At 38.2% G+C, this 15,977-nt stretch overlaps 1 protein-coding gene across 1 annotated transcript in view; it reads right to left on the reverse strand.

Moving 5' to 3' along the window:
* Positions 1–15,977, reverse strand: part of LOC150077390 (uncharacterized) — a 219,791-nt gene that overhangs the window by 140,969 nt on the left and 62,845 nt on the right. The window contains exon 4 of the mRNA XM_090385627.1: positions 13,504–13,685. Within this exon, the coding sequence (XP_090241753.1) occupies positions 13,504–13,685 (182 nt within the window). The remainder of the gene's footprint in view (positions 1–13,503; positions 13,686–15,977) is intronic.

The raw sequence follows: 15,977 nt of genomic DNA on the forward strand, positions 1-15,977 counted from the left end.
TAGTAACACCGTTCATATTGAGAACCCCTGCTAAGTAATAAAGCCCAATCAGCAGTTTTATTTCCTTCACAGTTGTATCCTTAGCGAAAGAAAGATGTACAGTAGATCAGTTTTCGGCATCTTCATTTTCGTCTTCCGGGTTCTGCATAGCTCTGCCATTTGTAACTTTGCCCTCTGTGCATGGATTTCAATGTTGGTGTGATTGACCACCAAAGGATGGTTAAGTGGGAGAAGGCAGAGGGTGGTAATCAAGGGTGCTTCGTGGACTAACGTTATTAGTGGAGTCCCACAGGGTTCGGTGTTGGGTCCACTGTTGTTTTGTATATTTATAAATGATATTGATGAAGGTATATCAAGCTTAATGTGTAAGTTTGCAGATGATACAAAGGTTGGCAGGGTTGTTAATGACAGCAATGACAGTGTGCTACTGCAACAGGATCTAGATAATTTGGGCAGATGGGCTAAGAAGTGGCAAATGAAGTTTAACCTTGACAAATGCAAAGTACTGCATATGGGTAGAAGTAACCCCAGAGAAATGTACCAACTGTGTGGTATTGCACTTAAAGTAGTAGAAAATGAAAAGGACCTGGGAGTAATTGTGCAGTCAGATATGAAGTTTTCTGAGCAATGCAGACAGGCTGCCAGGGCAGGTCATTGGGTTTTGTCAATGATATATAGGAATTTTGCTAGCAGGGAAAAGGAGGTGATTGTCCCTCTGTATAAGGCAATGGTCAGGCCAATGCCTTGAGTAATGCGTACAGGTCTGGAGGCCTCATTTTAGGAAGGATGTATATTTGCTTGAGCGTGCACAGAGAAGGACAACAAGATTGGTGAGGGGAATGAAGGGATCCTCTTACGAAGAGTGGCTTAAGTTCTGCAAATTGCAGTGGCTGGAGACTAGGCACCTGCGCGGTGATCTGATTGAAGTGTATAAGGCCTTGAATGGGTTTAGCACGCTAAATTCTGATGGGATCCTTCCACTTGTTCAGATTATGAACCTAAGGGGGCATAAATTCAAATTAAGAAAGGACAGAGGTAGAATAGATGTGCGGAAATTTTCCTTTAGCCAGCGGGTGGTTAATTGCTGGAACAAACTTCCATCTGTCGTTGTTGTTGATAGGTTGAATAAATTTAAGGAGGAACTGGACAGGCATTTGGAGGGAGTGGTGTGATTTTTTTTTTTTCGGCTGATGCTGCACAAGCTCATACATTTGCTTTCTTGCATTACATGCCAATACTACTACTACTACCACCATTTTCTCCCAGATATTTTGAGAAAAAAATAAGCCCCATTTATCTTCCTCTGAGGTTACAGTGTGAGCTGGTCCTTTAGGCCCATGTGGATGAAAGATATTTCTTCGTGGAGTTCTAGACCTTGTCGGTTTTTTACCACTCCATTTGTGACCATCTTTACACTTCAAAATTGATAGGCACATCCAAAACACAAAGAAAATTACCCAAAGATAAATTTGACAAAGGTACATCATCAGATGAGGAATCGTCTTCGTCATCTTGATTGGCAGATTGTGTACAGAAATCTTCGATGATGCCATCCTCTTCATTGTCACTTCCACAGTTGATGATTGCAGAACTTTCTGTGGCTTCATCATCAGAATCATCGAACAGCCATTGAATGATTTGGTCGTCCGATGTTATCTCAATTAGACAGAAAAGAACTATTAATTACTCCTGTTCTTTGCAGCTATTAGAAAACAATAAACGGATAAAAAAGGTGATTTAGTTGGCTAACTTACCCATTAAATTTTATTTTGATAATGCACCAGGAAACCAACTAGAATAATGAGTATTCGAAAATCCGTATCTCGAAAACACACATACACTTGCTACCCTGGGGTCTGCTGGACCCCAATGTCACTGCAACTCTGTCGGTGTCGCTCGAGCTCTCGCATGCAACTGACGGCCACCTGCCGCACAAGGCTTGATAAGATTATCTGAAACAGTTTCGGGAATTTTGTCCCTACAAAAATATTTACGAAAATAACATGCTTCAGGTCTGGTGGACCCCTGGGTGGAGTTAAGGGTTAAGGCCTTGAATAAGCTCAATGCTGATGGAATCCTTCCTCTTTTTCAGACTACACACAAGGGGGCATAAATTCAAACTGAGGAATTACAGTTGCACTGGGAACTATCTCCTTCCTGGAGTGTTGTAATTCGACTTTTGCCAGACGGTGGTTAATTGTTGGAACAGAATTCCATCCGGCATTGTGGAAGAGGATAAAAGTGGGTTGAGTAAATTTACGAAAGAATTAGAGAAGCTACACTGGTCTGCTGATGTTTCCAAAATTCATGGTGTTTCTAGGTGTACTTTTATTTCCAATTCTAAAAATCTAAACTGTTTTTACCCATCACATTCAGAATTTTTAAGTACTGTTATCTTATATATACATTCCGTGTATCTGTATTGTGTATCTAATTGATCATTACATCCTTACTGAAATACTGAATGCAATAAAGCTATATATATATATATCCTTTGTGACTGACCAGTAGAGCATGCTCAAAGATGTTTATTAGTATCAAATTTGATATTACTGTTTCATTCATAACTGTACTCAGTTAAGTGCAATTATGAATGAAATTAATTGAGAATTAATTATGAATGAAATTAATTAAGAATTAATTATGAATGAAATTAATTAAGAATTAATTTTCATTAAATAATTAATGAAATTAAGCCAATAAAAAACCCTTCTAAGTACATAGCTGAGGTGAGTGGTCCTCTAGGCACCTCAGATGACAACTTAGTGAAGGTTTCTTCTCCAATGGAGCGTTTCTCTCGTGGCCACCCTCAACCTCATGTTGTTTGGCATTACAAGAATGCAAAATGGGTGATCTCCGAGATTTCTTTTCTTATTTTCCTTGGTCGAATTACTGTTCAAATCTTCCAATGTCAAGATTTGCTTAGATCGTGTCAGTGAAATTATTCTAATAGAAATGGAATCCTTTATTTCACATTCCACCTTAAAATCTTGTCCTTTATCTACCTTGGAACAGCCTTAGCATATTTATTGGAAAACCTTGGTTTTCCAATAAATGTGCTAAGGGTGTTCAAGAGAAGAATGTTGCATATTGTAATTGGCTTGTTGCCAAATCTCCAGGTTTGTTTTCTGCTTACACCAAAGCTCGCAACAATTGTAAAGTAGTTACTATTCAGTCAAAACTAGATTTTGAACAGATAGAAAACTTGCTTCTTGTCCAAATGGTAGCCGAGCATTCAGGTCTCTTGCCAAACCTATTCGTCACAACTTTTGCCGATCTCTGTTCCCACCTGTGTCAAAATCGGATGGTTCTATTCAGTAGTATGATGAAGCCAGCTCACGCGAGCCGGGTGTTAAAATGACTAATACAGTTTATGAACTGTACAGTAGAGCGGCATGCACTTCAGTCCACAATGACTAGCAGCATTTGGGTGAATAGCTTGAATAGGGTGAAAATCAATCCAGAACATTCTTTCCCCAACCCCTTCCCTATGCGGCAGCATGTATAGGGATTATTTTGGCCAGCAATTTTACAGTAATATTATTATCCAACAAACACCCAGCTTCAGTTCTGTCCTATTTTCAAGCATTGTTAGTCTGTGGGATGAAAATCACCATGGTGAAATTAACTAAAAATTGTTTCTATAATTTCTATTTATCTACAAAATTGAAATTCTCGATATACATAAACAGAATTGTTTTCTTTGATGTCCCAACTTTAAAACTCAAAAATATATTAATTAACATGCAAATAGCAAAAATAAAACGTTCAAGTATGTGTTTTCTAATTATACCCGAGAAAAACAATCAGGCATTGTTTATCAGGAGGGCGCTGACTCTCTTTAGAAAATACAGCTGCGAGTTACAGGCTCCGAAAAAAACTATAAGTTTTTGCTTATTATTTACATAATTGTTATTTTATATTGTACTTATTACGTTGTCTTATAGTTCTAATTACGCTGGTTATTTTTATTTGTATAAACAGTTTTTGTAGATATATGTACTACTTTATAAAACCATTATTTCATTCGAATATTGCAGGCATTGTTTTGTATATAGTGATCGGGAATTCAAATTTTTAATTGAGGTAGTTAGGTAGCTCTAACGTATAATTATAGAAACAGTAATACGCTTCACTGTTTCTATTAGATAGCGTAGTATTGACATTTAATTTAATTTAATTTATTGATCTTATTAATTTAAAATATCATGCCCCAAACTAGAGCAGCAAAGCAACGGGCACAAAGTGGCAGGAGTGCTGTGACTCGGGGGAGAACTGAGGGGGGCGATTCTCCAACGCATCACAGCCTTAAAAAATGTGCAACTTGCGAAATGTTTGCCGAACTATCTGGAACGGAACATGATATTGCCATGGGGGATGTCTTTGTGTGTGCGCAATGTAAGGAGTGTAAGGAAATCAGGCATTGTTATGGGCCTATATGAGAGTTTGAAGGACAGGGTGGATGCCCTCGAAAGATCTAAATTGAGGGACCCATCAGGCTCTCAGCTGCCCACATCAACGTCAGAGCCTGCACTTGGTCATCACGCAACACAGCGGCAACCCCCAAGGCAGATAGCGCTGGTCCCAAAGGAACTAGTAGTTGTTGGTGACTCTACTGTCAGGGAAACGGGAAACATCCTTTGTAGAAAGGATAGATGGAACAGGACCAGGGTATGTCTGCCAGGGGCAAAGGTTGATGACGTTGTAGAGCAGATATCATCTTTTAAGGGCACAAAAGGTAATATAGTTGTACACGTTGGCACTAATGATATTAAGAGTAGGAGTAACAAGTACAGGTCACTGATGAAAAAAAAGCCTTGAATTAGGGTTGAATTTGAAAGTGTCTGCAATTCTGCCCAGACACGATAGGAGGGAGTATATGATGAGAGCCTTGTCGATCAAGTCGGCCCTGGAAAGATTGTGCAAGGCTCAAGGGGTAGAATTTTTTTCAGCCTGGACTGTACTTGTTAACAGGAGAGATTGCTTCTACAGGGATGGGATACACTTAAATAGAGAGGGTGCAAGAATATTTGCTGATGCGATCGAGGCAATGTTAGGTGGGTTGGAAAACTGATAGCTTGGGGGGATACAAGGACTAATAGCTTAACAGTAGCCGTGGGCAGAGGTGAAGGTGATTCTTGCACAACTTCTATTAGAATAAGCAGCGAGCTGGAGCGAGGGGTGTTGGAGGATTTCAGGGACGGATGTCAGTCATCGTGAAACAGGTGGGTATATGGGATGTGTTAGAGTGGCTGGGAATAGGAATAGGTGCATGTATACTTGCATGTATACCAATGCTAGAAGTATAGTAAATAAATTTGATGAATTTGAAGTGTTGGTCAAGACATCAAAGGCGGATATTGTTGGGATATCGGAGACGTGGTGTAACACAGATATAAGGAATGCCGAACTGGAATTTGGGGAGTACAATGTGTACAGAAAGGATAGGAAGGGAGGAGGTGTTATGCTGTTAATAAAGAAAAACATAAAATCAAAAGAAGTGCATCCAGTTGATATAGATGAACAGTGCACTGTTGAGTCAGTTTGGTGTTACATAAGCACTGCGAAAGCAAAAATTAGAGTAGGAGTGTGTTATAGGCCTAATGACTCGAATAAGTACAATGAACAATTGTACAGAGAAATAGAGTGGGCTAGTAAATCGGAATGTCTTATAATGGGGGATTTTAACTTCCCAGATATTGACTGGAACTTGTGGGTTGGGCACTCACACACTAGTCAGACTTTTGTGGATTTACTGGATGATTGTTTTCTGCAGCAGCATGTTCGAGAGGCAACCAGAGAAAGTAATACCCTTGATCTGGTTATCAGCAGTGATCATTCATGTATTAGGAATTTGCAGATAAAAGAACCACTAGGTGGCAGTGATCACAGTGTACTGACGTGGGATTTACTTAAAGATTTAATTACCATCAGGGGTAAAGGAAAGGGTTTTTGCTTCCGTAAAGGCGAGTACAGTGGTCTCAGACAGTTTTTAAATTCTGTACAGTGGGATTAACTGACGATGTTACCAACAGTAAATTCTAAGTGGGAAGCATTCAAGGAATTAATCGTGGAAGCTACTAAAAGTTTCATACCTATTAAGAAATACTGTTCAAGGTTTAGGCCTAAATGGTTGTCAAATGAACTAATGAGACTCTTAACAGAGAAGAAAAATGCATGGGATGCATATAAATTATCAAGCGACTCAGAAGCCTAGGGCAGATATAAGTTAATCTGTAATCAGGTCACAAAGGAGGTTTGGCAGGCGAAGGCAGATTACGAGAAATCCTTGGCAAAAGATGCTAAGAAAAACAGCAAGGATTTCTTTACTTATATAAACTCTAAGGGGGATGAATCTGATTGGTCCACTTGACATCGATGGTTCGACTGTTGATGATCCTGCTCAGATAGCAAACAAACTGAATGAGTATTTTGCATCTACATTCACACATGAGGAGTTATTAAGGTTTGAAAATGGCAGAAGGTTATCAAATTGTAGCAGGGTGCTTAATGATCTTGTAATAACTGAGAGCAAAGTGGAAGAGAAATTGTTGAAGTTAAACGTTAGAAAAGCACCTGGGGTGGATGGGATCTATCCAGTTATATTAAAGGAGGCAGCAAAGCAACTAAGCAAACCCTTAGCCATAATTATGAGAGCATCCTTGGACTCAGGGGAGGTTCCCACGGACTGGAGATGTGAAATGTATCCCCAATTCACAAAGGGGGGGATCGAAGGGTGACACGAGTAATTACAGACCAGTTAGTTTAACTTCTGTTCTGGGTAAAATAATGGAGTCGCTGGTTAAAGATGCATTGCAGGATCATCTAGACAAGACTGCAGCAATAATTCAGACACAGCATGGGTTTGTTAAGGGAAAGTCTTGTCTGACAAATTTGATAGGATATTATGATGTGGTTACAAAGGAACTGGATGCAAAAAATAATTTTGATATCATATATTTGGATTTCAGGAAAGCTTTTGACACTGTTGCGCATGGAAGACTATTGTACAAATTGGAGCAGAATGGTATTAAGGGTAAGTTGTTACAATGGATAAAAGGATGGTTAAGTGGGAGAAGACAGAGGGTGGTAATCAATGGGTGCTGCTCTTCGTGGACTAATGTTATTAGTGGAGTCCTACAGGGTTCGGTGTTAGGTCCACTGTTGTTTTGTATTCAATCAATGTTATACTTCATCAACACATATACTTCATCAATGTTATTGATGAAGGTACAGGGCTTTCCAATAGTAACGCTCGATTTTTGTAACGCAATAAAACAAATTGTGAGAGTGATAGTGATCTATTTTTATTTTTATTATGAAGTATATGTGTTAACATTATGTTTTAAAAATTATATCACATAAATGTCCGCTGCGGCTTTGTCTGGTTTATTTAATCCTGGATACCCAATTGGTGATGACGTTATCGCATAAAAGTGGCTCAATTTCAGCAATAACGTGCCTAATGTTGGCCTTTAAGGCGGCAACCGTCCGTGGTTTGTTAGCATAGACTTTGGATTTTAGAAAGCCCCAGAGGAAAAAATCCAGTGGCGTTAGGTCGCAGGATCTGGGCGGCCAATTAACGTCACCATTTCGCGATATAACGGAACCCTCAAATTTCTCATGCAATAGTGTTACTGTATCACGTGCCGTATGGCACGTAGCACCGTCTTGCTGAAACCAAATGTTTGTTAGATCGATTCCATCCACTGCAGGCCAAAAAAAAATCTCTTATCATAGCCCTGTATCACTCACCGTTGACCGTAAGTGCCACTTCTTCGTTTTCGAAAAAATACGGACCGATTATTCCGCCGGACCAAAGTGTACACCATACCGTAACTTTTTCGGAATGTAGTGGGACCTCATGAATCTCCCGTGGGTTTTCGTCGCTCCAAATTCGGCAATTTTGCTTGTTAACAAAGCCACTTAATCAGAAATGAGCCTCGTCACTAAACATTATTTTTCGCCCAAAATCAGGATCAACCTCCAACTGCTCTAGCTCCCAATCAGCGAATGCACGCCGCTGCGCATGATCGTTGGGCTTTAGTTGTTGGGTTAATTGCACTTTATAAGGGTGAAGCCCTAAGTCCTTATGCAGGATTCGCCAAGTTGTCGTCGAAGACAGGCCAAGTTCTTGAGCCCGACGCGGAATGGACTGTTGCGGATTCTCACGCACACTTTCCCGGACTGCAGCAATATTTTCAACGGATCTTGCGTTTCGCTGACGTACAGGCACTTTCAGATTTGCCACAGACCCAGTTGCTTCGAATTTGTTTATTAAACGGCGAATTGTGGATTCTGAAGGACGTTCGTCGACACCATAAACTGCACGGAGTGCACGAAACGTTTGACGAATAGAACATTGGTTTTGATAATAATTTTTTACAATTTCGACTCGTTGCTCAGTCGTGTAACGCTCCATAATAAAATGCAGAGACTAACTGAATATGGCTACCAAAGATACCACCTGTGTGACTGTCGACTTCGTCATGCGCTGTTGCCAAACATAGAGCGTTACTATTGGAAAACCCTTTATATCAGGCTTAATGTCCAAGTTTGCAAATGATACAAAGGTTGGCAGGGTTGTTAATGACAGTAATGGCAGTGTGCTACTGCAACAGGATCTAGATAATTTGGGCAGATGGGCTAAGAAGTGGCAACTGAAGTTTAACCTTGACAAATGCAAAGTACTGCATATGGGTAGAAGTAACCCCATAGAAACGTACCAACTGTGTGGTACTACACTTAAGGTGGTAGAAAATGAAAGACCTGGGAGTAATTGTGCAGTCAGATATGAAGTTCTCTGAGCAATGTAGACAGGCTGCCAGGGCAGGTCATGGGGTTTTGTCAATGATATATAGGAATTTTGCTAGCAGGGAAAAGGAGGTGGTTATCTCTCTGTATAAGGCAATGGTCAGGCCACGCCTTGAGTACTGCGTACAGGTCTGGAGGCCTCATTTTAGGAAGAATGTAGATTTACTTGAGCGTGTACAGAGAAGGGCAACAAGATTGGGGAGGGGAATGAAGGGATCCTCTTACCAAGAGAGGCTTAAGTTCTGCAAATTGCAGTGGCTGGAGACTAGGCACCTGCGCGGTGATCTGACTGAGGTATATAAGGCCTTGAATGGGTTGAGCACGCTGAATTCTGATGGGATCCTTCCACTTGTTCAGATTACGAACCTAAGGGGGCATAAATTCAAATTAAGAAAAGACAAATGTAGAATAGATGTGCGGAAATTTTCCTTTAGCCAGCGGGTGGTTAATTGCTGGAACAAACTTCCATCTGTCTTTGTGGAAGTTGTTAGGTTGAATAAATTTAAGGAGGAACTGGACAGGCATTTGGAGGGAATGGTGTGATTTTTTTTGGCTGATGCTGCATAAGCTCATACATTTGCTTTCTTGCATCACATGCCACTACTACTACCATTGACTTTGATTTTCGAATGCATTACTGAATTTGTTTGAATTTCCCGCGTGTGTGTGCTCCACCACTGGCTAAAGTGAATTAAGTTACACAGAGAATGGAGTGACACGGAAGGCCCCATCACTCATGAGGTGATACAGGAAAAAAAATAATAATATTTTGGCTTTAGGGTTATCAGATCTAGAATTCAACTAGGACAAAATGAGGACATTTTAAAATTATATTTATTACTAAAAAATTGCAATATATATTTATCATTAATGCCAATCATTTTCAGTAAGTTTGAATTACAAAGTAAGTAATTATAAAATTTTTACAATCCATGTTCAAATTATAAGTAACCAACAAAATACTATTCACAGTATTTGTTCCCTCCATTTTATTTCTAATGTTGTTCCACTGATTGCTAAGTAATGAAAATACACGCTCTATGTTCCCATTGTGAGCAAAAATAAAAAATGTATATTGAGAATTTTTTTAAAGCTCGGAACACCTCTGAACTCCTGCAATGATTAAAATATTCAGCCCACTTTCTATGGGCTAAAAAGTTTTCTCAATTATCAACTCTTTTTTTTTGAAAGATTCTTAAAATTCATAAATTGGCCAAATATTCTACTATCATCGATTTTCAATTAGAGAAATGATGATGGACAGTCCACTTATGTAATTTTGGTATAATAAAAAGGTAAACTTTTTGGATAATACAGTCCACTTAATGCAACCAGCAGATTGTCTTTATTTATTCTGTGGTATTGACCTCAGGTGCAACGAACAGAATATTTAATGAAACTTCATTTTATGATGAGATGATTTTTTTTTAAAATAGTTTCCGGTGAGCGAAGAAAATTTTCATATAACAAACGGATTAGAAGAGACTTGAGGAGAAGAGGCAATTAGTGCTGCTGCTGCTGCTAAGCACAGATTAAGAGAGCTAAAGGGATTATTTTAGCAGAACTTGTAAAACTTATGTGACCACCTGTCCCACATACCCAGGAGTGTAGTTGTAGCTGGTGTAGTTGTAGGTTGTAGGTTTTACTAGAGGAGGTATCCATCTTTAATGACATCACAATTACTTTGGTGCCATGAGGTGCAATTCAAAATTTTTCCACACTTCAAACAAGTGATGAACACTTTCTCGAACGATACTTGAAGACTTCATGTGATATGAAAAAAAAAAAAAAGGAATACTGTCCTCAAAACATGTTATCTGAATTGAGAATGTTATTATACATAATGATCTGTGCACATTGATATTTTTATTCATTAGAATTGTCTTTAATGAAGATTTTTGAATTTTAACCAGAATAATAATAATTACTATTATTATCCATATGGTGCAAGTAAGCCCGAGGCATATGCTGCACCAGCCAAAAAAAAAATTTCTGAGTTACCCTGAGAGAGAGAGAGAGAGAGAGAGAGAGAGAGAGAGAGAGAGAGAGAGAGAGAGAGAGAGAGAGAGAGAGATCAGAAGTGGAAAAGAGTCACCAAGAAAGAGAATAACAATATCCAGCTCAGGACCCTGAATGTGCCAAGCCCATGCTCACCAGATGCGAGTCCCTGGGGTTTAATTACAGCTTGGAAATTAAAATGTTTTTACCTTATAATTTTCAGACATGGGTTTTTTTATTTTCAAACTTTAACTATGGTCAGGAAATTTGATTTAACTTTCAATTTATCCTTAGATTTAAAAATTCATCTCATTGAAATTAATTTCAAACAATATTCCTGTTTAGGGTACCTGCCAATTATGCCCATAGACCTCAGTTAAACTCCCACCAAATGAAATTACATTTATGAAAAAAAAAAAAAAAAAGTGGTGCCATCCAGCAGAAAAATTTAATTAATTAAAATAAAATTAAAAAATAATAATAATGGAGTTTGGCATGCGCAAAGGAACATGGGAAACACAAAGAAATTATAAGAGTCCAACCTGCATAAAGGATTATGGTAAGAAGATTTCAGAAAAAAAATATTGGAGCACAGAGTGGAGAGTCAAGTGGTTCTGCAAAGGATCATGCATTCCTTATATCTGTGTGACAACATCTCTGCTATCCCAACAATATCTGCCTATGATGTCTTGACTGACATTTCAAAATCATCAAATTTACTTACTATACTTCTAGCATTGGTATACATGTATCCTTATTATTAGTTACCCTAACACATCCCATATACCCACCTGTTTCATGATGACTGCCATCAGTCCCTGAAACTCCAGCACCCCTCGCTCCAGGTCGCTATTTATTCTAATAGAAGTTGTGCAAGGATCACCTTCACCTCTGCCTGCGGCTACTTTTAACCTTTTAGTCTGTGAATCCCCCCAAGCTAGCAGTTTTCCGACCCACCTAACACTGCTTCGATAGCATCAGCAAATATTCTTGCACCCTTTCTATTTAATTGTATCCCATCCCCGTAGAAGCAGTCTCTCCTGACAAGCAGACCACGCTGAAAAAAAAAAATTCTACCCCTTGAGCCTTGTACATTCCCTCCAGGGCCGAATTTATTGACAAGGCTCTCATCATGTATTCCCTCCTATCATGTCTGGGAAGAATTGCAGACACTTTCAAATTTAACTCTGGGTCACGACTTTTTGCTAATGAAGAAAAAAATGGAATTATTGTTCTAAAGTGGCAAGATGTGAGACTACTAACAAAAAAGCATATCCCAGAAATGGTTAACGGACCCTCCACTAGTAAAGACGGAAAGAAGCCAAAAAACCCACTTCCCATTATTAAGTATAACAAAGAGAAAGCAGGCACTGATCTGTCAGATCAAATGGGTTCGTATGCCACAACACTAAGAAAGAAGGTAAAGTGGTACTGGAAATTAGCAAAAGAATATATATACTTGGAATATCAGTTGTCAATGCGTACGTGGTATACAAGAGGGCCACGCGAAAACAAATAAAAAGCTTTCGGGAAGAGATAGTTATGGATTTGCTAAATACAGCATGGAAAGAGAAACATGAAAAGCCAAAATGTGGCAACACTCATATACTAATGACAAAATTAGATGCAAACAACAAGAAAGTTAGAAGAATGTGCAGTTTTTGTTATGCAAAATTGAAAGTCAGAAGGAAGATCAGTTTCTAGCAGAAAGGGGAAAAGAATTTCGACATATTGCCCAGACTGTATTCGTCAGCCTTTCATGTGTTTGGAGTGTTTTGGACAACACCATAAATCTTCATAATTCTGTAATTATAAAATTCGTAACAAAAAAGAATTTTTAAATAACGACCAGTTACTTGCTTATTTTTTTTCTCATAGGGGCCATACAAATTTCATCACGTGTCACCCTGAGGCCATGCTTTTCAAAAATAATGTAAATTTCCAACAATTATCAGCACTATATAGCTGACGCAGCTCCCATTGAAATAGTGGGTGTCGGCAATACATTTTCAATGCGACGCCTGAAAAATGTAATGGTGTCGGACAGATATGGCCAAAGCGGCAGTCAACATGTTAATAATATGGATGGAAAATCAGATTCAGAAGTGAGTGCCCCCCATCTCCAAGTCCAATAGCCATTCAAACAAAAGCAAAAGTACAGTGAATCCCAAGCCACATTCATGGCAAGCAATGGGTAGTTTAATAGGTTCAAGCATTGCACTGGTTTCCACGTTAAAGTATGCAGTGAAGTCGCCAGTGCCGATTCTACAACTGCAGAGAAATTGTGATGTGTTGTTAAAAACCACTCTAAATCTCCACAGCCTTCAACTTCCGCAGCGGCATTCTTATCAGCTGGAGAGTTAATTCTGGCAACGATGCTCGAAAGGTAAAACTTGCTGACGTTATGCCTGTCTCCTCTCTTTGAAATTTTTGTAAATTTTCCTGTGCATGAAGAAAAAAAAAATTGAATAATTCTATTTACATGTTCGTGAAACATTTCTTTTTTGCTTCAATCAAATTTGTGAGTGCTACATCTTATGTAGCATTTAGGGAAATTCCAACTTAGGTAAAATTCAGAGTTCCACGGAACGCAACCCTTACGTAAGTCAGGGAGTGGTTGTCTTCACATTTCTTTTATTTAAAATTGAACAAAACTCTTTTTAACACATATTCAAACAAATTAATTCTTACCAGTTGGGGTCATACACACTATGATGATCACCCTCTTTTTCTCGCCACACCATTTCCAATTGTCCTTCTTCTCCAATATTAAATGATTTAGGACGAACATTGATGTCTAGATCTGCTGTATCAATCATTTTCTGCTTGTTTTCTGGATGGATACATGAGGGGCAATTACAGTTGTCCCGTAACTGAATAAAATAATATTTAAAATTGTTTATTGCTCAAATTCAGCTAATACTATAAGTAAAAAAAAAAAAAAAAATTCATTAATATTAGGGGGCTTTGCCCCATGCTCATTGCACTCACTTCTTTTGATAAAGTAAAATAATACTTACAGAAACTTTTGACAGTCTCTTCCTCTGCTATGAATATATAAATACGTTACATATGGAAATCAAGAATGGTATTGCATGGGCATGTTAGATAAACATAGCACATGACCACGCTTAAACAGAAGCTTGTTTTACCAAAGTAAAACAAGCTTCTGTTACTGTATTTTAGTATTTGTTATGTATTACCACATAACCAGCATCTCTCTTCTCCCACTGGCTGAATAAATATCACTAGGAGGAAATTTTAATGTGTAGAAAGATAACAGAATTTTTTATTTTTATTTTTTTTTAATATTTTGACTGACTATATCCATTTTCTGTTCATTTTCAGGATAGATTCATGAGAGACAATTACAGGTATCCTGTAACTAAATAAAATAATAGTATTTAATATTTTTTTATTGCTCAGATTCAGCAAATATATACACGTCAAAAAAAAAAAAAATTATATGTATATCAGCACTCCAACACATACACTTATCTCTATCTCTGTGTGTGTGTGTGTGTGTGTGTGTGTGTGTGTGTGTGTGTGTGTGTGTGTGTGTGTGTGTGTGTGTGTGTGTGTTTTGCATTAATATAACAGAATTAACAGATTGTTTCCAACTCCAGTTTGAATAAAATTTTGGTCTCGGTGAACGAAAATAATTACAATTTTTTCAGCGGTCAAAATTCACATCTCACAATATAGAGTTTAGAAAATTCTGAAGTTCAAAATTTTACATTAAAAAGCATACGGGAAGGCATAAACTTAGCTGAGCAATTAGAATCTTATTTTTTGAATGCAAATCCTTCCGACTAAAAGAACACGAAGTTCAAAAGGGAGCTTCAAAACTGCTTAGCTCCATACCGTATGGTATGGAGCTAAGCAGTTTTGAAGCTCCCTTTTGATAATTTACAAAGATCTATCAAGCAAAAGCAAAAAATCCAGATTACTGATTTTTTTAAAGAGATCAGAAGATGCACAAAATTCAGATGCTGCAGAAGAAAGTTAAAAAGGTGAAGAAGATACTTGTTGAAATTAGAATTTAATTTCTGTAGATCACAATTTAAGTAATACATGTGAAGAGAGATTGTTCTAGAAAACAAAAGTTTGAGGAATAAATGAGGAAGAAGAAAAGTTGGTTCTAAAGTTTGAAGTTGGACAGTAAAAGGGTGCTGACTGATTGCAGCAAGTGTTTGGATGTGTTTTGGAAGGGGGGATTATAAAAGCCAATTCAGAGCAGTGATCGTGGAAGTATCAATACAAAAGGAATACAGAAGAAAAAATGTCTGTGAGACAGAGAGTGGAGAGAGACTTTGTAAGAGATGGGTCATTAATTAACTGCCCTCTTTTGAATGGAGTCTAGAAGACAAAGAGATTATGGGGCACTGTCCCAAATGTGAGAATAACATTTCGTGGTAGGGTACATATGAGATTTGTACAGTGAGTAGCTGTTTAAAAAAAATGTAACTCCAAAAGCAAAAGAGAAAACCCAGTTTTTTGATGAAGAGGAAACAAGTGAGGGTAATCCCTAATTGAAATATGTGATCTTGTCCAAAAATCTGAGTGTCATCAAAGATAAGCATAAAAGCAGAAGAATCTTTTTTGCAAAATAGGACTGGGTTTTAGAAGGATTGAAGGAAAGATGGGTGAAATGAGAAGGGGTGGGTGTGTGTGTGTGTGTGTGTGTGTGTGTGTGTGTGTGTGTGTGTGTGTGTTTTTGGCTGATGCAAGAAAGCAAGCTTATATTGCATCAGCTAAACACACACACACACACACACACACACCCTTCTCATTTCACCCATCAACTCACTCCAAATGTTTATTAGTCTTTGCCTTGAATCTATTTAAGCTATCAACTTCTACAACAGATGGAAGCTTGTTCCAGCAATCAACCACCCACTGTAAATATCGATGCAAAGTAACCATTGAGTTAATCTGCAACTTCAGCTGGGTTATCTAATACTATCCCACGACCATTACATAAGGGTCCGATCTGGTTTGTCCTTCTCTTCTTTGCATTTATATATGTGAAGAATTCCTTATCCCAACTCTTTGCTCTCTTAGCCAGTGATTTCTCATAATCTTCCTTTGCTAGCCTAACCTTTTCTGTGGCACTATTACAGATTAATTTGTAGCTGTTATATGCTTCAGCACTTTTTACTGCT

This window comes from Mastigoproctus giganteus, chromosome 12 (genome assembly GCF_048544385.1).
Source record: "Mastigoproctus giganteus isolate SK-2022 chromosome 12, ASM4854438v1, whole genome shotgun sequence".
Lineage (NCBI taxonomy): Eukaryota > Metazoa > Arthropoda > Arachnida > Uropygi > Thelyphonidae > Mastigoproctus > Mastigoproctus giganteus.